The sequence below is a fragment of the Enoplosus armatus genome, chromosome 18, assembly GCF_043641665.1.
Source record: "Enoplosus armatus isolate fEnoArm2 chromosome 18, fEnoArm2.hap1, whole genome shotgun sequence".
Classification (NCBI taxonomy): Eukaryota; Metazoa; Chordata; class Actinopteri; order Centrarchiformes; family Enoplosidae; genus Enoplosus; species Enoplosus armatus.
The window spans coordinates 2,713,461-2,739,485 of record NC_092197.1 but is presented as its reverse complement, the minus strand read 5'-3'; the positions used below and the strand labels follow the sequence as shown (position 1 = coordinate 2,739,485).

At 43.0% G+C, this 26,025-nt stretch overlaps 1 protein-coding gene across 1 annotated transcript in view; it reads right to left on the bottom strand.

The window, feature by feature from the left end:
* Positions 1 to 26,025, bottom strand: part of adamts6 (ADAM metallopeptidase with thrombospondin type 1 motif, 6) — a 48,776-nt gene that overhangs the window by 8,950 nt on the left and 13,801 nt on the right. The window contains exons 10-19 of the mRNA XM_070924686.1: positions 22,202 to 22,343; positions 17,910 to 18,017; positions 15,006 to 15,151; positions 13,661 to 13,724; positions 10,613 to 10,715; positions 9,364 to 9,497; positions 6,063 to 6,186; positions 5,163 to 5,243; positions 3,225 to 3,388; positions 2,105 to 2,243 (exon numbers count right to left, since the gene is read on the bottom strand). Coding sequence (XP_070780787.1) covers positions 2,105 to 2,243; positions 3,225 to 3,388; positions 5,163 to 5,243; positions 6,063 to 6,186; positions 9,364 to 9,497; positions 10,613 to 10,715; positions 13,661 to 13,724; positions 15,006 to 15,151; positions 17,910 to 18,017; positions 22,202 to 22,343 — 1,205 coding nt within the window. The remainder of the gene's footprint in view (positions 1 to 2,104; positions 2,244 to 3,224; positions 3,389 to 5,162; positions 5,244 to 6,062; positions 6,187 to 9,363; positions 9,498 to 10,612; positions 10,716 to 13,660; positions 13,725 to 15,005; positions 15,152 to 17,909; positions 18,018 to 22,201; positions 22,344 to 26,025) is intronic.

The following is a 26,025-nucleotide window of genomic DNA, read 5'->3' as shown; positions in this document are numbered from 1 at the left end:
CATGTAAATTCCTGATTCTTTGCAGGATATCTTGGCAAATCACTTTTACAGAGCAGAGAGCTCTTTACTTTGGCTTCTAATGGAGAGAGTGAGGGCTACCGTATCGGTGTCACACCTCCCACTGTGTGTGTGAGCATGCATGTGTTTTCTGTGTGTGTGTGTGTGTGTGTGAGCATGCATGTGTTTTCTATGTGTGTGTGTGTGTGTGTGTATGTATGCCATACCAACTTAGAAAGGGTCTGTTTGGGCCCTCGTGGGACAAATCCCACAGCAGACTTGTCTGGCAGATGTAATGAGATATGGATGTGTGTGTGTGTGTGTGTGTGTGTGTGTGTGTGTGTGTGTGTATGAAGTATAGAAAATCTACCCATCTGTGCTTGAAGTGAAATACAGTTTGGAGGAATAGTGCGAAGCATGGTGTAAAAGAGTTTCAGTTGTACGGCTGTCAAAAGGTGTTTTTCATGGGTTTTATTACTGCAGTGATTTATTAAACAACACTTCATGATTAGCTGAGCTAGCTGTATCGAATGGGTGCGTGATTAAATAGCATTTCACTGATTTAAAGCTCAGCACCGTCAGAGACACAAATTAGATCATTTGGATCAACAATGCAAAGGCATGTTTACAGCACCATGTGTGCTTCCCCCATCTAAGGAACTCTGCTCCGGACTTGGAAATCCTTCCTCAGAAAAACCCACATGCTTATTCAGTCATGCTTTTACAAAATATTACAAACCCGTCCAGGCCACACTTGACAACTGGGAAGAAACACTATTTATTGTTACATGAAACCCATTGCTTTTGGGCTAAAAGGTTTGGTTTAGTCATTCTTGAGGCCATGGTCAACATTTCACTGCGGTTTCAGATTTTGAATGTTTGACTTTGTAGGACGAGCGCTCTAGAAGAGCGGTCGTATCTGTGTGCAGCACTGGTAAACCAGAAGCTATGCAGAGCAGCTCATTCACAGAAATTACACCATATTCATTACTCTGGCTAAAATATGGAAAATATACATATTGAATTTATTAGAGGGCTGAATCTCCAGCTATAAAGTAATGATTTTGGAAACCCATCGCAAATTATGATACTGGGTTTCCACACACTGCTCTTCAGCATTTGCGTAATTACTGGTTTGGGGAAGATTTACAGAATGACATACACACACAAGTATTAAATACTTGAGTAGGTTAGAAATATTCAAAAAGAATTTAAACACCCACATGGTGTTATGGTATTCAACACCAAAATGCTTGGAGGGCTCTTTTTCAGGAGGAGCTCAGCAGAAGGTCGACACGGAGAAGACAGTACTCTTCTCTCAAAGAAAAATAAACTTTAATAATGAAAACTTACAGCAGTTTTATAAAAATCAGTGTTTGAGAAGCACTTTACACACACAAAAGAAAAGAATGTTGTTTCTGTATTTGGCCCCTGACAGACACCTGACAGGAGTGAAGAAAGTAGCTGTGGTTTAATCAAGAGTACACAAATGCATGAACAAACTTTTCTAAAGTGAGCTGACAATTGGGCCATTTTGACACTTTCAATTTGTGCATAAAAAAACTGATTGGAAACGCCGGTTTTTATTCGGCTGAGATGGAAGAGTCGGTGTATCGAGAAAAGCCACATGCAACAAAATGTAACGGAAAACAAGCAAATACACAATGCTGTACACGAAGCACGCGACCTAAACGTCCGCTGAAGAGACGAAACCATCATATCTGTGAGGAGCAACGAGGAAACTTTAACCTTCCTGACATTAATACATGAAACAAACATAAATGCCATATTTCCATCTTGTTTTCGTTCGTTTGAGGCCTGGAGCTCTTCCCTGCAGCGCCACCAACACCTAATATTTGCGTTATAGTAGTGGATGGAAATGGACAATACTTTCCCTTTTTTTTGGCTGATTTTTTCTGGAAATCCAGTTACATTTGGATGGAGACTTGACTATAGTTGCCAGCTGGGGAAAACATGACTGCATAAGCATTTTAACCTTTGTGTCAAAAGATTAAACTGGACACCATGAGGTCCTTTGCTACAGGTTTCACATTGGAAAGTCTGCAGCTATGTTAAGATACTGATACTGCAGTCAAGGCTGATTTACCTCCAGCGCAGGTAGCTGAGCATTCAGACCAGGGCAGGTGGTGCCAGGAGAAGCCCACCTCGTTGTCTCCACTTCCTGTGCGCTGGATGGGCACATTGAACTTGTAGCGTATTCCCAGGTTCTGTTCCTGAAGGAGGACCTGCAGAGGAAGCAGCAAACAAAAGGTGAGGACAGAAAAAGAGAAGAAGTATTAGGAAGAAGAAGGAGGTACGATCAGCAAATATTCCTGTGTTCAGTACAAAAACAAACAAAACAACTTTAGTGCTAAAACAGCTGATGAAGGTTGCAAGGTCGTAAAAAACAAAACAATGAGCTGAAAGACGCTAAAAAGTTCTATAGAGCTGAGAGGAATCATAGCAGCTGTAAATGCAGTCCGGATCAGGGAGGCCCTGGTGGGTTTATATTAGTCTGCTGGATGCAGAGGGAGACTGAGGAAGTCAGGCTTTGCAAGCCGCAAAGAAATGGCTAGTGGTCGAGTGGCCAGTTGCTTGTCTATTCCAGTGGTGCTGTGTGGTCTGGTATTTTCAGCATTCATGTCAAGGCAGAAACCACCGAGTATTACGACAAGAAAGTGCTCAGTTTCCTCATAGTAACACACGAACACACGGAGCAACGCACAAACATGCAGAGAAACCTTTTTTAAAAGTGCATTCACACTACTTAACATGCACAACCAAACAACAACAACAACACAAACGCTCACTGAATCAACTGTGTTTGCACTCAGCCAAAACCCTTTTTTAAATCCACATATAAAAAGCTTTTAGCCTCAAACCACCGGCTGAGGGTCACCTAAGGTTAGCACCCAGATGTTGAGCTTAAGTGGACTCAGACAGACCAACAGTATAAAATAATGCACAGGACTACCAACAAGGCACAACTATAGTGAGATGAGTTACTTCAGGTGTTTCCTGGCCAAAAGAAATCAGTTATTGCAGCTTTAAATTGTCCAGGAGACTCTGTGAAGCACGCATGTTTGTAAGAAAGCTGCTATATAAATAAAGTTGAGTTGAGGATATCGTTCAAATAGGAATACAGTAGGGAGAAGTACTTCTCAGACCAGCTGCTCCTCCCACTGTTTTTTACAGTGCGTGGTGTACAATGAAATATTATCTACTACCATGACAATCAGGTTTTCAGTGGTAGCTCCCAGCGCCTCTAAAGACTCCGGTTCATCAGAGGGTCTCTTGTAGTGGAAGGCCGTCCCCGCGATGTCAAACTTCCTGGGCCAGTCGATGGTCCACGCTCCGTTGATGTAATAATCGTCCACTTCGGATTTCAAAGCTACGTAACGACAGAAAACAAGAAATCAAAAGCAGGCAGGAACGGTAGCTGAGACGACAGGCGAAGACAATCATTTTGGTGTTCAGTGCCGTCGTTCATCTTCATCATCATCATTTTCAGCCTTCCTGACATCACTGACAACTTTCTATCCGCTGACACACTGAGCAGAAACACACACACACACACACACACACACACACACACACACACTGCCTTTAAATGAAGAAACTCCCGTGCACCGACACGAACATACGTCAACTTTAGGAAGAGAAAGAAAACACACCTCAGGTGAAAGCCTGGACGAACCTCATGAATACCACTCTGTCTGGTTGTCAAAACAAAAGTTGGTCTCCAAGCACAACAGATCTGAAAATATCCTCTTTCTCTGGTTGAAATGGGGCCAAATTGAGGAGAAACGATCCAACCGCTCGCTATTCTGTCTCTCTGGCTCGCGCTCTGCAGATTCCCCTCTGCAGCGTTTACGCAGATTAGATGAACAATAGTTTACTCCTCTTTAACGTATCACAATCCCCTTCTCAATAAATCCACTTTCAGCACATCTGGCACTGATTGTGAGCATTGTGATTTTGTTATTTTGAACAGTGAAGTTTAAACAAGTCTCCACGAGCGTCCCAAACTCAATTTTTATATTGTCTCACTTAGTCTTTGCTTTAAAATGCAAACTTTGCTGACCTAAATAGCGAGGACTCAGACAATGCTACAAAAGAAAAATATTATCTTTATCACTGGGGTCACAGATGAAATTCATAACAAAGTTACAAATTGCTTGGAAGGGAAAATCTAGTCCAACGCAACAGCCAAAATTGCACTCTTTAAACTTTGATATATAGACATCATATCCCCCATAATCCTGGTGGACCAGGCAGCTGTCACCACGGCCCTATAAATCTGATGCAGCTCTCCGGTTCAAAGTGTAACTTAAGCCCTCCATCAACACCATCCGCTATAAATTCAACACGCTGTCACATGTCTCTCTCTCGCTAATGAAAAGACACAGAACGTGGCTTAATTGAATCCGGTTGTTTGATTGTTTTGGGTCTGACGCTGCCAGTGTAGCAAATAGTTTTTGTTTAGTCTGGAACGGAGCGGATGAGTCTGAGGCCAAGACAGCCATCACATGTGTTAAGATTCAGGGAGGTTTTTTTTTTCTTTTTTACGGCTTTAAATTAGGCAACCGGAGATTAAACGATGGCATCGTCTAATTTGCTCTTGACAAAGACGCAACGAAATCCCTGGAAATGTGGTCGACGCAGAGCTGAACAGATAATATGAAACAGCTTGATGTCCCAAATTGCCAATTCATCACACTGTAGTGAACTACAGGGTCTACTGAGATTGATGGACTGATAGTGAAACAAGACTGAGAGTCTACAGTCACACCATAACCTCTGTGAGACTACATGCTATAGTCGCCATGCTAACATGCTCACAGTCATACGTTTAGCATGTAATGTTTACCATGCTCACACACTTAGTTTAAGGTGTTAGCGTGCTAAAAATTGCTAATTAGCCCGTGCTAATTAAAGTTATTAAGATTCATCATCCTGGAACCATGAATGTACAAAACTGTGTGCCAATCCTAATCCAGTAGATGTTGATCTTTCTGATGGAGATCACCAAAGTCAGTGAGCTTCATCCTCCGGGGATCATGAACGTTTGCCATCCCTAGAGCCATGCCGCTAGCATGGCTAATGAAAATAAAGGTCACAGAGGTGCATAAATGTGACTTGATCATTTTGAGGCCGTCACTCACCGATATAATTCTTTGACATGGCGATTTCTTTGATCTCGATGTGAACCGATCCTTTTGGGATCTGAACCACCTCCATGTAGCCTGGAAGATAAGGACAGGGATCGTTAAGGTGGTATTCCTCCCACTCAACGCCCCCCCCCCCCCCCCCCCCCCCCCCCCACACACACACACACACACACACCACCACCATCACCACCAAATCTCATTTCTCAGAAGATGTTTTTTACTACACAGAGAAGACAGAAGGTCACATATCATGTTAGGTAGGAGTACGTATAGAATAAATTCCAAATCACCCAAAAAGGACAAAGCAGGAGGACAAAACAATCCCCTCCTTTTTTTTTTTACCGTCACACACACATGCACACACAGTATTTTTAGATGGTTTACTAGCCATACCATAGAAGGAGAAATATGTTTTCTCTCTCTCCTGCTCTATAGACGACCTCAGGCTAAAGCCAACACCACGTCCCTATCTCCACTCCTGATTTCTTCACTGCATGATGTAATTAATGGGAAAAATATTATGTTTTGATCTATATTCTGACAACATCTTTCTAAACAGCCAAAAACATATGCTCTGTCTGTGGGTGACAAAGGAGACAAAAAGGCACATTTCCGTGAAAGCTTATCTTCCTGGCTTCGGTGATGTGTTGGCTTTCAGACGAACGCTGCTTTGCCAAATGGACGACGAGTAACTTTGTTTTCTTCACAGTCATCTCCGGTGACGTTAAGTTTGTCACATGTGGTCGTCAAACCAAAACACACTATCTCTGCTCCTCCTCCTCACACTGAGTGAAGCAAAGAGGCCTGAAAGCTGCTGTCCGATATATCAAAGGAGATGTAATAGAAACACGAGGTGACAGAATATCTCTCGTCCCGGAGTGGGATATGTTTTACCTCCTCTGGGTAGAGACTCGTTGAAGAGTCCCTCCGACGCCTCGCAGGTGCTGCCGTCTCCTCCGCACACACGACATCGATCTTCTTTAGCATCGGAGCTCAGGATGTTGTCGCAGCCCACATGCTTTGAAGCCAACAAACAAAGTCAGAGAATGAGAGCGAGCGTTGTTTTGATTGAATGCTCAAGGTGCAACAAGCCTCCAGTTTCTATAGCGATTAAACAAACAACGAGATATAACCTGTTCATTAGTGGCCTTTAGAGGTGCTGGTAGATGGATTTTGTTGCCTGTTTACAGTTTTAATGCTAAGCTAAGCAAACCGGTTGTTGGCTGTAGCTTCATATTTATTGTACAGATGAGAGAGTATCAATCTTATCATGTATGTCTTAGCAAAAAAGTGAATTAAAAGGCTGTTCCTTAAAATAAAAAACCTTGACTGGCAGGATTGTGGGGATTTTTTTGGAGGGATTTGTCTCGTTTGTTTTGGAGGAAGTCACCAGAATACAATACCTTCCTTTTCTATTTATACAGCACTCAGCCACAGTCCTCTGCTGTTGGGGCAGCTTCAGCTGACAGACTTCATAGAAGAGTTTGACGTTTGATATTTTTCTTATTGTTAACAAATCCAATGAAAAGAGTAAGAATTCTTTCTTGCCCCAGACCTCCATTGTTGTCCCCAAACTATTAAAATCACATCAATGAGCCACATCGCTGCCCTCGGTGACATGACCACTGTATCTTGACTCAATGACTCCTGCTGCCACGAATACTCACTACAGCAAAAAATGTGTATTAATCTGCTGCAGAAAATAGTCCCCAACAAATGCACTATTTACGTCTTTTCATGGGAGTTGTTGACAATAAGAAAAATAAAGAACACAGCTATACTGATTGAATTCCAGCTGTAATTGTTAACAACTTGGCAGGTTTTTACATGTAAAACATACGAGAGCTCATTAAACATGATGGACTCTGAGTCCATCATGTTTTGTTGGCTTCAAATAAATTTTAATATGGAGGCCACATGGAGCGCATTAAATCTTTATCTGTGCTCAATTTAGAGTGATTGCTTCATCGTTACTTGATTGGTAATGCCTTGAAGCGTCAAAGGTGGATCAGCAGATTTTAATTAAAGGTAAGATCTGTGTTTTCATTATATCATTATTGTTCCCCTTTAAGGGCAACAACACCAGCAGTATGTGCACTCATTAGAGCATCTGCAATATGAACACATTTGTTCATTTTCACAGTTCACTTTGGATATTTCTACTACATTTTACATGAAAACTTCTATAAATGTGTGAATGCAGAACGTATAATGGAGTTCTCTGTTTAATCCCCACGCACAGTGTTTTTATAGTGTGCAGTTCTTAAATTACTGTATGTTTTTTGCACAATTTCTGTCTGTATTTACTATGTTTATAGTGGAAACAGCAATGTACACACACTCATTATCCTGCCTCTTAAAATAGTTTTGCACAAAACTTCTACTGTTATTTATCACGTTTTTTTTAATTATTTGTTCTTGTATGTTGTACGTAAGAATAACAACAACAAAGCTGAACTGAACTGCAGTATTAAATATGTTAAAAATATATAACAGACACTCAGTAGGTCACTTCACTTAACGTATTGCATTTTGGGATTGTTAGCAGAAGGTGCTTTTTTTCTTGGATTATGGGAACTATATTAAAGCAGCAACGATTAGTTGATTAATCGATTAGTCGTTCGACAGAAGATTCTCTGGAAGCAGCTTCTCCAATGTGAGGATTCGCTGGTTTTATATCACTGCAAACTGAATGTATTTGGGTTAAACGCGACGGTGGAACAGCAGACGGGATGGGCATTTTCACAATTTTATGGACCAAACAATTAACCGAGAAAATTATCTGAAGGCTGATGGATAATGAAAACGATTGTTAGTTGCAGCCGTACATTACACAGAGCAAACATTTCAGTAAAATGGCAAACAGAAATAGTTTCAGTCTCTAAACTGTGTGATAGCAGCTTTATCTGTGTGACAGTACAACTGGGGGGGGGGTTACTGTTATCACCGACACTTCCACTACTCCTCTGGATCTTTCTACTCTCCATCACTATCTCTCTCTCTCTCCAGCACCTGTAAACAGCAGAGCAGTTTTGAGTGTTTTTGAAAGCTCTCCAAGCAGACAGCGTTCTTATTGATTTATCACAGTGTGACAGCGAACCCAGAGAGCCAGCCTCTGAAATACAACGACACGCCGGACTCAGACTGGAAATAAACCTGCAATGCTCCTCTGGTAGGGAATATTCCACCTCTTGGACTTTTCTTGCCATTAAAACACACACCGTGTTGTGTTTTTATATTAGAATCAGAGTAATGTTGTTGGCACAGATGCTGCGTTTTCATGCCAAACAGGAATCGAATTGTACGGTCAGGTGGAAGTCAAAACAAACACTTAAAGCGAGGAACCAAAAAGTTATTTCAGCTGCATCGCAGAAAATACACAAAAACCTCTCTTCTCCACACACACACACACACACACACACACACACACACACACACACACACACACAGTTGTACAACATGATTTATGCTCATGAAAACAAAGACAGCACCAACTGCCAACTCCTTTCCATAAAATGTTATTTTGCCTTGTTATTAAATCAGCCTTTTCAAATATATATGAAATCATTATTCAATCAAAACAATGATTTTTGTGTTTTATTTATCACAAAACAATCCCGGTCGAGGCTGCAGAGCCCTGATAAGAGTCAATGCCAGTCATTCGATCACAATCAGCCACGAGCAGCAACTCCTGATTGTTCCTCACTGGAGAACGGTGCAGTCGTGTTTACGCTGTCACGGAGGATGAGGAGGCTTTTGGCAGGTCTTTGACAATATATATATATTTTCTTTTCACTATCACTGATTTTCAAGTCATACTTTATAAACCAAAACATCATCATCGAGTTTATAGCTTTCTAGACTACTGGTCAAAGGAAAACTGCAGTTTATTACAGTAAAACTTGGGTTTTTCGTACCAGTTGTATCTGATATGATAACATTTGTACGATGTATGAAAAAACCTCAGATTTGGGAATGTGGCTGCGTCACTTATAATAGGTCCAATGAGGCAGGATACTGTTATTATAACCGATCCAAACAGATGGAAACTGAGCTAAGAAAATAAGACCCAACCTTTCTTTTAAGACCTCAATAAAAGAGAATAAAACAGAGCATCCAAAACGTTTCGTCGTGTGGATTTGGGCTCTTGAATGACCAGAAAGACCATATATACGACAAAGCGCCGCTGCCTTACCTTACACTCTCCATTGATGCAAATGTCAAGAGAGTCAGCCTGACATCGGGTGCCATCTATGACTGCAGGAGAGCGCTCTGTGTAGAAGTTATAGCCCTCTGCCAAGCAGTTCAGCGCACAGGGCTTAACACCACCTGGGTTACAAAGAGTGCACACAGACAGAGCACATCGTTATCACACAGAAAACAGACAACATGACCTGGACGCTAATAGAACAACTCAGAGATAAATGGTAAACAACACATAAAGACCAGCAAACGCTAGACTTGCAGCCAGCTCTGGGATCTCCTTTTGACTTGTTGACAATAATAATCACGGGGAGGAAAGTCAGCGGCGCTCAGATCTAAAACCCCGAGCCTGACGTCACTGCAACACTGACACCAGCAGAGACAGCGCCGGCTGCCAACAACAATTACACTAACGCAGGTTATCTGCTGTTTTTGCATGAGGAACGCTGTAAGTCAGGAGGTGATGGATTTGACAAAACAGACCCCTGTGATAAAAGAGATCGAACTTAAGCTCCTCCATCTCCAAAAGAAAAATAAAAGCCGTGTTTACATGCTTCGAACCTTTATCACTTTGTCTTGTGTTTTGAGTTAAGTGGATATTTTTCACGATCTGCAGACATCAAGGAGAGAACTTAGTGGGAGAACGACACAAAGCCTGTACTCCTAAACTCCTGCCAATAACTGTGATAGTACGAGAGCACTTCCAACCACTCTGGCTCAGTCAGATATATGTGTTGCTCCAGAAGAGACTGAAGAATGAGCCCCGGTTCTTCTTCTGGGAGATTTCTGACTAGAAAAAAAAGAATGTAAAGTCTCCCACATGCAGCAGATCCAGAAAACCAGCGTGGGTCTTCGAGTCTAGGGTACAGGAATCTGAAGAATTCTCTGCCCATCAAAGAGACCTTCCCACTGTTGGTGTTAACTGGGTACACAAGACAGGCCGGCCTGCAGCCTGTCATTTGTGACAGGAAGATTTGACAGCTCAGCACTTGAAAAAGGTAAAGACTGGATGTATGAAATGGAGCCGGTTGCATCGGCAAGTTTAGCCTGGTTATAACACACATGTTTCTTACTTAAAGATTAGTTGTTTCTAAATATTTACACCCACTAACCAGGTAACTGTTGCATAGCTACCTGAACTAGCTGACTGAAAGAAGAACATTAGCTTGCTACCTTACGACCTGTTTTCAGGGGCTTTAATGGATTTATGAATAGCTGGTGCAACCCAGTCCTGAACTCACCACCGGTGTAGGGCTTCCAGTTGTAGTACTTCCCTCGGAAAGGCATGCTGTCAAAATCGGCGCACTGCTTCTCTCGGAAATCACGAGATCCAACAGGGCAGGCCTGCAAACACCAGACAGTAAATATTTTAGAATTTGTGATGCTTAAATGACCATTTAATACGACTCAAATATACTTGACATGACGCTTTCATTCATTTCCACACAATATGAAAATCTATTAAAAGACTCCTGGAGTTCAGCTTGAAATCATCAATGAGATCCATGAGATTAAAGACTGATTAGATGATTGGAAGATGGATAAAATGGATAATATAGCTGTTGGTTTACTCCTTTCTATTTCACTCGTGCTTTTCTTTTTGCTGCATGCTTTACCAATCATGGATAATCATACACGAATTATGTGGCGCTGCATAAAGACTTGCTGTCCATAATGTGATAATCTAATATGATATAGGTGCCTGGAAACTGTTGTTCTTTTGTGGTTATTGACGAATAGTTTTAATAAAAATGTAAGTATCAAGTTTCGAATCGAGTTTTGAATTCCAACACAGTGAATATAAATTTCAAATCAATGTGCGAATAAACTGCATTACCAAACAATTTATTATGTAACATAATGCAGACTTGATGGTTACTCTGTGATGGACTGGAAAGTTTGAGGAGTCTGTCAATTGATTTTCTTGTCATACGTAAATGAATGGAAATCGATGGAAAACTGGAACAAAATCGGTGGGATTCATTCAAAAATGGTCAGAAAAAAATGTAGTGAAGTTTTGTGGTAGAAGAGCTAAAACTTGCAAGCACTCCGGTATGGATCCTTTAACATCTTGAGATGCAGGCTTAATCATCTGCAACGACTATTTCTTTATTCTGGAAACTTTTTATTTGCATCGACAACATCATCATTAACAACTGGACAAAGTCTGCTGAAGATGTCACGTTTCATTTTCCGACACTGAAACAGACCTGTTTCTTCTAATTCCTAATTGAGAACAGTGTGTTTTGTCTTCCTGTGTGGATGCTGCTCCAGTAAGAGGAGGTAAAAAAACAAAAAAGTGGAAAGAAAGACTTTATTGGTGTGAAAAGGTCCTTAGAAACCCCAAAACACTCTCCCCCGGGACAAATAAAAGCTCTTAGGTCAAAGCTGTATTTCACATGCTGAAAGTGTTCCACGTCGGGCCATAGGGAAGGCAGAGCCACTTTTAATTACCACTCAAGTGTTTTGCCAATATGGCAACTTTAAAGTTGCACATCAAACATGCAGATTGAGTCAGAAGAGACAGAATAATATTATTACAAGTGTGTGTGTGTGTGTTGAAATGACAGCACAGGGCCAAATGAGATTTACATGTGCCAACAGAAGAAATAACTTCTGAGGTCACAGTAACAGAGCTGCTGTAAGGATTATTTTCATTATTGATCAACAACCCCAGAGCCCGAAGTGACATCTTACCCCAAAGAGAAAAGCGGCAAGTCTTCACATTTAACCAACTGGAACCAGATTATGTTTGTTGTTTCTTCTTGATAAACGATTTAAACGACTAATAGATAGATAGAAATTGCTGTCAATTAGTTTTCTGCTGATTGAGTAATCAATTAATCAACTTAGCAGCATTACACATTACTGTATATGTATGTGAAACACATCCTCAGAGTTAAAGGGGAACTCCACTGATGTTACATGTCAGAGTCAATTTACTAATAATGAGGAGCATTACACAACCTGCGTGAACAGCTGTATGATGTCTGAGGAACTTATCATAACGTCACTGCAGTAATCTTGGTTTGGGCTTAGAGACAACTCATATCCCTGCATGCTGGGAGCATGGCTGTCGCCCCTCCACTTTGGTCCAGACTGAAATATCTCAACAACTATTAGATGCATTGGTGTTTAATGCTATTCAGCAAATGTTAGCATGCTTACAAGCTAAACTCAGATGTTCAACATGTTAGCATTGTCATTGTGCGCATGTAGCTAGCTGACGTTAGCATTTAGCTCAGTAAGTACTCTTAGTCTCTCACAAGTCCCTCAACTTTATGGGAGTATAATATTACATTGCTGGAGTGCCCCTTTAATGTCAACTATAACCTGCATATCTGACTGTGTCCGAGCCCAACAGGCATGAAGCATTATGCTAACAGACCGGCCTTATAATATAAAGTAACCTCCCACAGGACAGACGTAGTAGCAACAGGAAGGGAGGGGGGCGGCATTAACATATAATATCTGACCACTCATCAATGTAAAAATAGCCGTGATATAAACATCAATTTATGCATGTAAGTGTGTGAGTATTTGTCATTGTATCTCCATCTGGTCCTCACACACACACACACACACTCACATTTCCCTGGACAAGGTGTGGTCAGTGTGATGAAATAGCGGTTAGGGATGTTGTTTGTTGTCCAAAGAAAACACTCAGTGCTTGCTCTCAGCTGTTATTTTTAAGACTTGTGGTTAAATGTCCACCAGGGCCCTAACTATTTCAATTTTCACCTTGTGAAAAAAAAGCCCACCTAGAAATAGTTGAACAGAGATCTCAACTTGCAGCCATGATAAATATTTGTTTAAAGCTTTGCTCCAGACCAGCTCTGTGAACTGCTTTTCATGGAATACACTCTGAAACTGTCATCATCGTTGACTCAAGTGAAATGTCACAAACAATATACGAAGTACTAAGTGACAAAGAGGCGAATAAACCCAAATTCACCGGGGGAATATTGAATCACAGCCTGTCCAGTTTTATCATCGTCTGCCCTGCGTTCCAGGAAGAAAACATGTCAGAAAGCTTAAAGGCGGCGTGATGCTGCTAGCTAACATGCTCCTTATAAAGCGTGGAGCAGCAAAGAGGAGCTTCAGCCGTGACAGGCCGAATCCATCCCGGGTCAGAATGCTTCAACACACCAACTATCTCAGTCCCTTTACAAACCAGAGCAGAGCATCCATCAAGAGGACAGTTTGGTTTCCAAGTCGCTTGTACACTTTGTTCCAAACACCACGCAGACAGAGTAATAACAGGGAGGCAAAGAAATGAAGGAACTCACGTCGGTGTTACAAGATCTGTAACGCTTCCTCTCTCCGAGACAGTACTTGCCTCCTCCAGACGGGCTGAGAGACACAAGAGAATTGAATGAGTGGGGAACTGAGAGGTGAGAGGAGATCTTCAACACATCACAATCACAAACTCCTCAAAGAGACTCTCCTCTTTGGTGACATTAGGACGGGTTTGGTGAATGCAGGCCATGAAAAAAACCCTGAAGACAAAGTGTGTTTGTGTGTCTGCGTTTGCCGCTTTGCTGCGAATGTGTGCCAATGATTCATTCATGAAATCCAAGCTGCTCTAAGAGCTCTTTAGCGTGACATGCCATTTAGTTGTCGGAGAGAGACTTTAAGTTCTGTAACCTCAGAACGATCCTCTACTCGCCCCTTTTTTTTCCCCCGTCTACTCTTCACTACGCTCATCTACTACATCTGTGAAAGGGTTTGTTTTTCTTGTCTTATCGTCTCTTTCCTTCTTCTCACCTTCATTAGCCTCCCTTTCCTCCACGACTATTTCCACTTCATCACAGAAAGACCATGAGACGGGCTCTGTAATGAATGTGTTAGAGGCTCGTCTGGCTGTGTTTTCTCTGCCTCCCTCCTCTTTGCACTGATGCCTGAGCGGCAGCGATCACCTTTCACAGGTGTTCCACATTATCCCGGTGCCTTCTCCTCTTCCCCCTCTTCCCTCCTTAGCCCCCTTTTTTTCCTTCCCTCTGGTTCACCCTGGCTCTTTCTCGTGTCTTCCCATGACGTGTTTGACGTAATATCTAGCTTCCAAAACAAAGGAATGCAACGCTGGAAGAAGGATCCCCAATGTGTACGTGCCAGACGAAGATGCACGGGACGATGATTTGTCTAGTGAGGCCTTAAAACAAAACTACACGGCGGAGTGAGCTGTGTCTTAACTGATTGCACATGCTACATCAGTCCATCTCAAACAGCATGAGGACATACTTCTGTGCTTAGTGTCATTAGGAGATAGTGCTGTCCAGGACAACCTTAAAGAACCTTCTTCTGGCGATTGTCTGTCTTGTTCCAGCGAGATTAAGTCTCTGGAATGAAGAAGTAAAACAAGCTTCCTCTCGCAAATGAAATGTTGAATTCGTAAGCAATTAAACAAACTCTTGCTAGAAAGGAAGAGCCTGTACGGCTGTTTATTTCCCAAAGAAGGAGGCATTTACCCCCTGAAATATTGTTGTAATATAAAATTTGCTTCATCTAATTAGCTCTACTCCTATTCGGATATAACATACATCCACACAGCATACACATGTGCACATACACACACCTGTAGGCAGGACCTGGATGTGTGTGTTCAGCTTGCTGTGGCTTACTTTGCCTACTTACGCTGGGCTGTCACAGTGCCTCATGGAGGAGGATACACCGCCCCCACAGGTCCTGCTGCACTCCCCCCACGTCGACCAGGGCCCCCAGCCTCCGTCCACGCTCTGAGGCCAGGTACCGAACGCGACACACTCCCCCTGGTAGCACCACTGGCCGGGGAGGAGCAGAAACACACACAGAAAGGGAGGGAAACTTTGGTTATTACGCAGAAGAGCTGAATCATTCCTTTGAAACAAAAACACTGAGACACAACGACTCAGCGAGTGTTTGAGAGTCTCGAGCTGAGGCGAGACTCACAATAACAAGCAACTTATCACAACACAGAATACTTCAGTGTCAGTTTTACAGTTTTACAACCATTATTAGCTCACTATAAGTTTATGTGCATCTGTGCATAGTGAAATGTAGACTATACAGAAGCTGACTGATGAAGTTTTCCTTCAATAACACATTCTCTGTCCCTCTGTCTCGCTTTAAAACACACACACACACAAACACACAGGGTAACTTGTGATTATGCTATTACTCACCCTATAATTTCATTTCCGCATTAGTCCTGTTATTTCTCCTCTCCTACCTGCCATTTTACATTTTGTTATTACTGTCCTGGTTTCCTCCCCGTTCAGGTTTACTGTTGTGTCGTTCATGTGACTAAAGTCATGTTGTGTCCTTTTCATCGTTAAAGGAATAGTTCAACATTTGGGGATCTATGCTCATTTGCTTGCTTTCCGAAAGTGTAATGAGATTACTGAAATCAAAATCAATGTCTGTCTCATTACAGCGAGACTAAGAAATAACACAATGCAAATGAAATGTTGAATTCATAAGCAATGAATGTGGCCACTTAGCTTACAGCGGCTAATGTTAGCTAACGTTAGCAAAGTGACAAATGACATTTCCCGATATATTGTACTATTCTTTTAATTTGTGCATTTTCTTAGTTAATTAACTTCTTATACTGACTTGGCATGTTTTTGTATTTTGGTTTAATGTGTCCAGAGGAGTGTGTGGTGTTTTTAGAGGCAGGTGAGGGATGGAAAGCTCCGCGTGGTGTTTCAGGAGTGTTTTAAGCCTCGTGCTAAGCTGTTCAGAGCTCCAGAGGGAAGAGGGGATCAGAGACGGCCCTTTGTCTCTCCAACTGTGTCAGTAGGTTAAGAACCCAGAGAGGCTGGGACAGTCAAGGTGAGGGCTACGTTGGGCCACTGTCCTCTTTCTCTGACTTACTCATTCACGTCCTGAGACGCTGTCTAAACAAGATTAGCAGTGGGAGAGAGGAGAGGGGGAAAGGAGAGATTGGGAGAAGGACGGAGGGATCAAGACACAGAAGAGAAACTGACTGGTAGAGACACAGAGGGGAGGAAGATGAAGTCTGCTTTCCACCTCGGAGCTATGAGTCCATTTGAACACACAGTAAAAAATCTCCTCTCTGTTGGTCAGTTTCTGTCTCTCTCCCACCTCCCTCTGCCCTCTCCCCCAGTCCCTCTCTCCCTCTCTCCCTGCTCCTGTTGGAAGGGCCTCTCTCCATTACACGCTGGGTGAGAAATGGCTGACATTCATATTCCTTTGAAGCTGTCCCCGGCAGGGGCAGACAGGGTATGCCACTGGCTCTCCTAAAGCTGCTCCAAAAGCTGTTCCAAAGCCCCCCAGGCTCAACCTGGGGCCCCCTGTGTTGTCCAGGACCCTGTCCGTGGGCCCCGGTCCTCAAAGGCTCCACTGAGCTAATGGTAATCACGGGTGACAGCTCGTGACACTCTCCTATTCTTCCCTTTTAGACCTCGGACCATCCGGTGACAATGGCTGCCGTAATCCGTGTTAAAACTGTCTCCCCTAACCTGGCTGGCATCACCAGAGGGCTGATGACCTAAACCCTGGCCTGCTTGCATGTGTGTGTGTGTGTGTGTGTGTGTGTGTGAGAGAGAGTGTGTGGCAGCACCCTTTGCATGAGTGCACACTCAGGGAATGGTGCCCCTTCCCAGAGTGGAACAGATGCAAGTCGAGGCAGTGAGGTACCACTAGCTGAGGCTAACTCCTGCACACAGAGGACCAGGTACTGTGATGGTTAAAGGGCCAGTTTTGGTCAATTTTTCTTTGAGAAATTCGTCTTTAAGATTTCTGCCTCAGCAACTTGTCTTTCCTGAAACACAGTCCCAGTCGCTCTGGATAATGCACAGAGGGAGCTCTCAGGAGACACTATTACTTCGATGGAAAGTCGTGCCGCTGAAAAGAGTTCACAGTGAGGTCTGTGGCTTATCCAGGCCCAATCAAGGCTCCCTAAAATCAATTAATTTAAATGGGAATGCTATCAGTGGATTAGCTCACAGAGGCCAAGCTAAGGTTTCACATAGAGTTAAATATTAGCCATGTTAGCAGTGTCAGACCTTAGTGACCAAACAGGCCAGTTAGCTTGGCAGCCAAATGTATGAGCCAAAAATTCACTTTTGAGTATTTTTATATCAAAATCTCTCTCGTTTCTCCTGCATCTCCTTACAATATTTCTGATGACTCATCTTGAACTCGGGGGCGTGTAGAGAAATTTATCCAATCAAATGGGACCCCAGGGGACTAGCTAACCCCGTCCATCATATAAAAGACAACTTGAATGTTAGCTCCTGGGTCGTAGTAGCTGGCAGAGATATCACGGGTAAGAGGCGTGTAATCGGATGTCAGTAGGCAAAAAGTTGTTCACATTTCCAAAGACTGTGGTTGAGGTCTAATTTTTTGCATTTCTCCCTCCTCCTCCTCCTCCTCCTCCTCCTCCTGACGTGGGTGATGGATGCAGAAAACTCACAGGATATCTTAAAACCTCAGTTATCCCTAGATACCACTTGGAGGAAGTGAGAAAATATGTTTTTTGTTTTGGTAAATTGGGTGAACCTTTAAATGTACGAGAAACATTCGATGACTTACCCCTTTCTCAATGCTGCCAGTCTGGCACAGAGTCCCCTCTGCAGCAGGGATACTGTTTGTTACACAGCGATTGCTTTTGCTAAGGCACCAGAGCTCTCTACACACTTCCTAGGAAAGAAGGCAAAAGCAAGTTGGTCAGAATAAATCAATTCAGCAGACTGGGGGGTGGATTGCAGAATAAGGGTGAGAATGATTTATCAGTTGCCTTCAGTGGTTTTCCTCTTAGTGTTTTTCTTCACTCTGTGAGAGGAAAAACACACAAACTGCATGGAGGTTCATCTATAAATCTACGCGATTACAGATCAAATCAGAGGATGAGAGGAGTTGATGAGACCACATCAGGACCGCTGAGAGGCATCTAACGTCAAGGGCCCATATGCTTTGGATCATAGTGCATCTTGTGCAATACGCCAAAGGTCACCGGGTACTCTTAATGTTCTCTTATGAGAAATGAAGAGTCAGCTGGATCAACACCATGACTAACGTTTGTTCACGTTCACCTCAGGACCACACGGGACCGTGACATCAGTTGAAGAAATCCAATTTCTGCTTCTTAGGGGAAATCAAGAGTGAGCAATAGGCCTCCCAAGTCTTAGATAAAGACGACTCGTAGGCCTAACAAATATCTTTAGTATTACTGAGTGCTCTGAATAAACACCATATCTCCGTCCTCTCCTCCTCACTCTTCAGTCTAGAGCAGGAGGAGAATCCATTTAGATTACTAAAGGAAGGGAGTGTGTGTGAGAGAGCGATAGTGGGTAGACAGCACTAAGTTGCCACCAAATAAATAAAACCATAAAGTGAACACATGTTACAAGGACAGCTCTGCACAACCTTGCATTAGATTTCCCATTAAAGCTAACTGGGTCGCCTCGCGTCTCAACTTCAAAGGCTTTTACAGGACAATTGTGTACGGCAGAAGAGCAGGCCCATGAAAAAGAGTTATGATCCCGCGCACAGATTCTGACCCCCGGGGTCAGTAAATATGCCACAGCCCTGCAGCTCCCTGAGCCTATCCAGATTAAATAAAGCGGCAAACTGCCACTCTCTGGTTGCAGCGACTCCCCTCTGCCAGCTGGTTTCAATAAGCCGCCCCGCTGCTCCATTCACTATCTCGGCCCCGCTGAAAGGTCAGTGGCCCGGGCCTTAACGAACATGGATGTGGGCCTGATGGATTTACGCTAAGAGAGAACAAGCCGGCGATAAAAAGGGCAGGGGCGCTCGTTGAGGGCCTCGCTAATATAGCCATCAAAGGTTGTTTGTTTTTTATACCTTCTGGTTCCAGTGTCGCTCAGGTCTGGAAAACACTCACATGGCCAGTCTGCGTGTGTCGGTATGTTGGCATGACTGACTGAGGAGTGCGAAGCAGTCACTAAAACCAAATCATTGCTGTAAATTACCCGAACTTCCTCTCTTGACATCTGTATTACTTTTCCCACCTCTGACACAGTCTCGTGCTGTGATTTAAAGTCCGTGATACCCCCCGCGGTTCTGAAGGTGTCGTCGGCCATGTTCAGTGAAATATTGCTGTTGTATTGCTCTACATCAGTGGCTCCCAACCCCTTTTGGTAATGACACCTAAATACAAAGCACGATAGACTTTGGTTTGATTTGTGAGCAGCGCTTAGATTGTTAGAATTGATTTGACAGATTTGACTGACACTAAATAGCCCACTCAGTGCCTCAAATGTGGCCAATCATCATGAAAACAGCCCAATTATCTCCACCAGGCTTTTGGACAAAAAACGTCATCACTTAGATAAATAGTTTTCACACAGCTTTTATGTCATGGTACGACAAAATAATAAACAGGAAAAACAAAACTAAGTCTACAGCCATGCTAGCAGCTCTATGAGACTGTCCTTAGCTAGATGCTAACGTCATCATGCTCACCACAGCAATGTTAACTCGTTGATGTTTCGCATGTTCACCAGCTTAGCTTAGTGTGTTAGCATGCTAACATACGCTAATTAGGGCTAAACACAAAACACAGAATTTAGTCTACCTAAATAATGATCTCGAGACCCTTTGAAGGGTCCGGACCCCCTGCTTGGGAACCGCTGCTCTACATTGCCGCCCCCAGTTGAACAGGACACACCAGGTCATGTGACGTGGTAAATCTCCATCCTGGCCTGAAGATGAATATGATGTAGATTTGTGGCCAAAATTTTAAGAGTTTTCTGTGGTTGAAAAAATAACAAATCATTTTGTTATCTTCCAGTCTCAGCCAAACATGTTCTGCCAGTGACATATTAAAACTACAATATGAGAGTATGACATTATTTATAGTAATATTAGAGATAAACCTCGATGTGCTCTGGCTAAACTTCCCTTCCTTTCCCATCACTGTTCTTCTGTATCCTTTTGCGGAACAAAATGATACGAAAACACAAAGAACATTCATCCAAATGTGGAAAAGTTCAATAAGTTATGGCTGAGCTTTAGCTTCAGAAACCAGACTCTTCCATTCATTAGAGCTTTTATCCATTTCTGTGGTCACGTCTGTCCTGTGAGCAGTCGCAGAGGGCATCTCTTTCACAGATGGCCGTATGAAATAGATCTGATTGTCAGATGAAAAACTCCAATCTAGCTCTGTTGAATCAGCGCTGGAATCCAATCCGCTCATAAATGTGTGTCTTTCATGTTGATCTAAAACCACAATTATGAGCTTAGGAGCCAAAATAACAGGGCTTGATTTGGGGCCTGTTATAATCTGCTGTCAGATATTTCTTTCAATGAAACGAAATAACTCAGCTAATCTCTGTCCCCCTTTTTTCCCCATTGTGAGCCCAAATATTTATGTAACTCAAAACAATATCACGTTATTGTTCATTAAGTCTTTGAGGATTCTTTCAACCGCTCATTTTACCGCCTGGTCGTTCCTTGTCTTTCACTGCCTGTGTCACTTTATGTGCTGAGGTTTTCTCATTACTCGGGCAGGGTGGGCCAGTCATTATCATTACAGATGAGGGGAGTGTTGACTTCAATCCTTCATCTCTTTGTCTGGGAAGTTTATAGATTAGAAAGAAGAATAAGAAAACGTGTGGAAAGACACCTCCAAACCAGCTCTAGTTGTCAGACAACAATAAAACAATTATCTTCCTTGCATGTTTACCCCCCCTTTAATCTCAACTGGGAAATATAAACTTGAAGAAAACTGTTATTATCCATGTAAGGACTCAACATGCCACATCAACACCCCTTATTAAACACGTGAAGAATAGAACTGTAACTGAAATTAAAATGGTGACTGCATTTATGTAGTACTTTTATACAAAAATGTACACTTAAATTTCTTGAAGTACTAAGAATTAGCCACACGCGGAGTGAAAAGCCGGCCGTCAGAGAGAGGGGGAAGACTTTGTTTGAATACGGTTCATTTAAACACTATGTCTCCCCAAACTGACGTTAGAAAGGTGTGTGTGTGTGTGGGGTGGGGGGTGGGGGGGGGGGGGTCGGGGGGGGGTCCGAGGGCAGCAGACATACAGTTCTGATGGAGTACACTGTTCAGATGAAAATAACATTTGTTTGAAGAAAATATGATTTTAAAAAAATGAGAGCGCTATTAGCAAAAATCTGACAAGCTCTTTTGGCCGTTTTGCACGCACTTTTTGAGACGGCCCTTAAGTTCAGCGCACTCAGTGTTGCATCATGAAGTAATAAAGAAATAAACAAATCTGATGAGACCTGACGAGAGGTTGGTGAGGATGGACCTCGCTGAATGTCAGAATACGGATTTGACGTTAACTTTACATCGTCATGGCAAGTCGTGCTGCTTTGGCTACTGGCAGTTACTGTTCTCACCGTTGCCATGGAAACAGCCAGCAATCACCTTTTAGTTATAAGGAGTGCCTTTTTTTCTGTGATTTCTACTTTCAACTCATCTAAAAATCACCAAAATAGCAACCGATCAACCAATCCTTTAAGTTCTCATGACTTCTGAACAGATTTATGGACGTTTCCCGACACCACTGTGAAGAGGGAGTTCAGCTGACTGTAGCAGTGTGTGCATGATGTTTGTGTTTTTTGGCGGGGATATTACTGCAGAAATGTGAATTCTGTTCATATCTGAATAATAAGTTTGTTTACGTCCCGACTATCCGCTCCGCTTTCCAACTAAAGTCCAGTCCTGTGAGATGTCTTTGACTACACAGTCCCACGTTACAATCTGAAAATGTGGCATTGTGAACTAGAAAATGAGGAAGTAATGAGCTCCGGTTAAAACATATGTCGACAGTGAGAAGAGGACAGGTGAGCCGGAGAGAGCGACGTGAAAGATGCTGGTTTCTTACCCCATACTTGCACTGGCGTGAGGAGGCTCCGTACTGGAAGCGACACTGCTCGTCTGCATCGTACACCTGCCCCGGGGCCACTGTTGGGTACAGGAAGTCTCGTTTCAGAGGTTCATTGTCCAGACACGTCCCCCGACCTGAGCTGTCAAAAAAACAAACCTACAATAGGATTGTTTCTTACACAAAGAAACCTTTCTACACTTGGCTGATGGCAGAGTTAGAAATGCCAAGATAGGACGATTAAAGCCCGCCCCCTTCCCTTTAAGACCTTGGCTGCTGTTGTTTGACTCATTTAATTTTACCACCAAACTGCCATTGTAGGAAGCTTGTCAAAGATCTCAAATGACATGTAGTTAATGTTGATATCACACATCAACACCTCCTCATCAAAGGGAGTGTTGAAGCACAAGGAGAGACATTTTACCAGAGGCAAAGGGGGCCGGCCGAGAGAGCAGCCCTCTCTGATTATATGGCTCTGCGCTCCACGACTCTGTATGTCACCGCTTACACTGAGTCCACAGAGGAGCCAATAAAACAACAGAGCAGGGGAAAGGAAGAGAAAAATCTGGAGTGAGCTATGGGTCATACGTCCAGGTCTAGGATTATGTTTAGTCTGTTTTGTCAGATAGAAATATGTGCACTCGCAAAGAACTCGCATGAAAAAAAAACACACACGGCTGTTTTGTATTGTAGTAGCTAAAAAATAAATCTCACGGAGTTTCTTTTGTTGGTGTGTCTGTTTATTCTGGGTTGAGATGCTGTGCTTGTTTAATGGTCTGTGTTGCTGGCTATTAAATTTACTATTATTCTTTTGACCCTTTGCCAACGCGTGAGACAATAACATCATACTGAAGACAAGCGCCAGTAAACAAACAGAGACGTATTTCATTTTGATCTCTACCTCCGCTGCGTCTCCCTGAGTCAGAGGTTTCTCTCAAGGCAAAATATTACTACGACTATTTACTATAACGCTGCGTTCTCTCCAGCTGTGGCAGCTGCAACATGCAGTGGAGTGCTTCCCATCCCTCGAAAGGAAAAGTGGGCCTGGTGACAACAATAATGTAGAGCTGAGCTTTATGATTGAGCAGACTGGCCCTGAATACAGGAGAGAAGAAGACTGACACGAAGAGAACTTTTCGTGGCATCTAGCCATGCAGATAGTTTTGGTGTCCAGGGTCTGAGATTATCTGCCTGCACCTCAATACAATGAAGGTGAATGGAAATTCATTTGTGGTGCTCACAGCGTTGAAAATGTACATTTAGAAAGTTCCTGGATACTTTCTAGATAAGCCATGTCCTAGAAACCCTTGGACCAGGGACTACTTCTGCAGTCGCCAAAATAGAACTACTTTCTAACGAACAAATAGTCCCAACAAAAGAAATGTTGATAACGTGTTCTGTGGATTATTTTAATGTATTTTTTCATTGCTGTGAGCACCACGAACACATGAGATATGAGATAATGAGTTTATGAGATAATATGATTTTTCGTGATTTGTCTGAACCGACCCTTTAATGTCATGTCCCGAACTAGCAGGAATAGTTTTACATTTTGTGGGAAATACGCATATTTGCTTTCTTGCCGACAGTCAGCTGAGAAGATAAACACCTCTCTCGTGTCTGCGTGTTGAATATGAACCTACAGCCAGCAGCCAGTTAGCTTAGCTTAGCATAAAGCCTAGAAGCAAGGGTAAAGGGGCAAAGCCCAGAGATCAGGGAATGAAACAAGACATCTAATACATGCTGTTTGTTTAAGTTGAACTTAAATGCTCGAGACAGAGAGAAGAAAAACTCTCTCTTCCTCCCTTTTTTCCCCCTCTCTTCCCTCTTTCTTTCGTCTTTCTTCCTCTCTCCATCCCCTGCTCTCAGTTACTGAATGGAATAATCCTATTTCTTGGCTCTTGCTCCTCGGAGGACCCTCTCATCATGCAGAGAGAGAGAGAACCCAGCCTCTGAGGCCCCCAGACTCCCGGTGCACCAAGGGCAAGCCTCACTATTTATTGTTTTGGAGAGAGACAAAATAGTCAAAGTTTAAACATAGAGGCTATTATTTGACATCGTCGCAATGGCTTCCTGTCCAGTGGATTCAGCCAAATTCATTATGCGGAGCGGAAATATCCTCTAATAAGCGGGAACATCAGCGATCTCTGAACTCTGACACCAGTCGTTCATGTAGATGTTAACCATAGTGACTGGATCCAACCAGTGTTGAGACAGCAGCGTGATTAAATCAGACTAACAATTATCATAAGGCACAAGTCACACAAGTCTAAAATTCAATAGAGTATGTGGTCTCTGGGAGTTTAATAAACCCAAACCGCCTGCCTTTTAACATTTATAACAAACTGGCACGCAGACTTGGGAGAATAAACTATGACTGAACTGTGAGTGCATTCATAAACCATTCCTAAAAAACCCAAACAAAGCACCACATATTGCTTTAGCAAGACGGTGAATCTAGGCCAACACCACAGCCAAAGTTGTTTACTTGGCTAGGAGAAGCATGTGCGATATCCAAAACTCTGATTGAGGGAGAGAAAGGGAGGATAATTGGGAGTTTACAGACAGAAACCCTTTTGTAAGAAACATAAAAGCTAAAGGCAATAAAAACCAAAATGAAAAGAAAAGAAAACTCAAGCAACAGACTGATACACACAGGGGTATAATATAGGAGAAGCAACAGTTGATTCTGCTTAGAAAACAAGCAAAAACAACTTTGTCTCGTCTTTGTCGGAGCACAGCTTTGGCCATTCTCAGACACTTGAGCCAGAAATGGACGGGAACCCGCCGGAGCAGCACAGAAGCAGCTCTTTGTGTCCCAGTTGGAAGCTGGCATATAATACTGTCATCTCTGTCACAAGTGCTGTTCACTAACCCTCCTCTAACAGCTTTCAGCCGGAAACATCATCTGACAACCACGGCCGCTATTACCGGCTTTCTTGGAGGGCCTCGCTAACTAAACATGAATACACAAACAGAGACACACAAAGACACACCGCAGACTCGCAAACGCATCCAACCGATGCTTCACCACAAGGCTGTATATTAGGATTTACAAGCAGCACTCAGGTCTTAGTGATGGGCGATCAAGCTGAACTGTAGAGAGAAAAGGCCTCTACAGGAAGAAGGAAAAGAGGATTCTTTTGTCTGTGACTAAACTGAGAGATTTGCAATCCCCTCTGCTTCTTCTTAAGCAAGCTTAAATAAACAGGCTCTATTGGACAATAAAAGATAGCACTTTGAATGAGAATAATGGGTTCTTTATGTTCCTGTTGCACGAACCCGTGCTTTTCCGCCACACTCGAACTGTCATACACGGATACATGCACATTATTATGCACAAGCATGTACAGCAGCACAGCAGGGCAGTGAGTGTAGAGGACCATACTGGTTCAAGCTCCCTTAGCGAGCCTGTTACTGAAGAGTCCGTCAGCTGAAAGGCAGGTAACAGCCCAGAAAATAAGACTTCCCTGTCTGGATCTGTTAACATTTACACTTCTCTCCATGTCCGGTGCAGTCAGGGAACCAAGGCTGTTGTAGTGTTTCAGAGATGAGGGACTGTTGACCTCTTTCTGTGATGGTTAAAGGAGGATAGAAGAAGAATGGCAGCATGTTTCTCATCTGAGGGAACAATCGTGGCCACTTTCTGATTGTTATTCCTACACAATGAAGCTGTTTCCCAGAAGTGGAGCAGCCCGCCCAGCGCTCAGTCTGTGGAGAAATGTCTTCACTGTCTTCAACCCACAGCTACCAGCAAGTCAAATCTATCTTAGTTTCAGACCAGGGTGACTCTTACGTTCATTGTTTAAAGGGGAACTCCACCG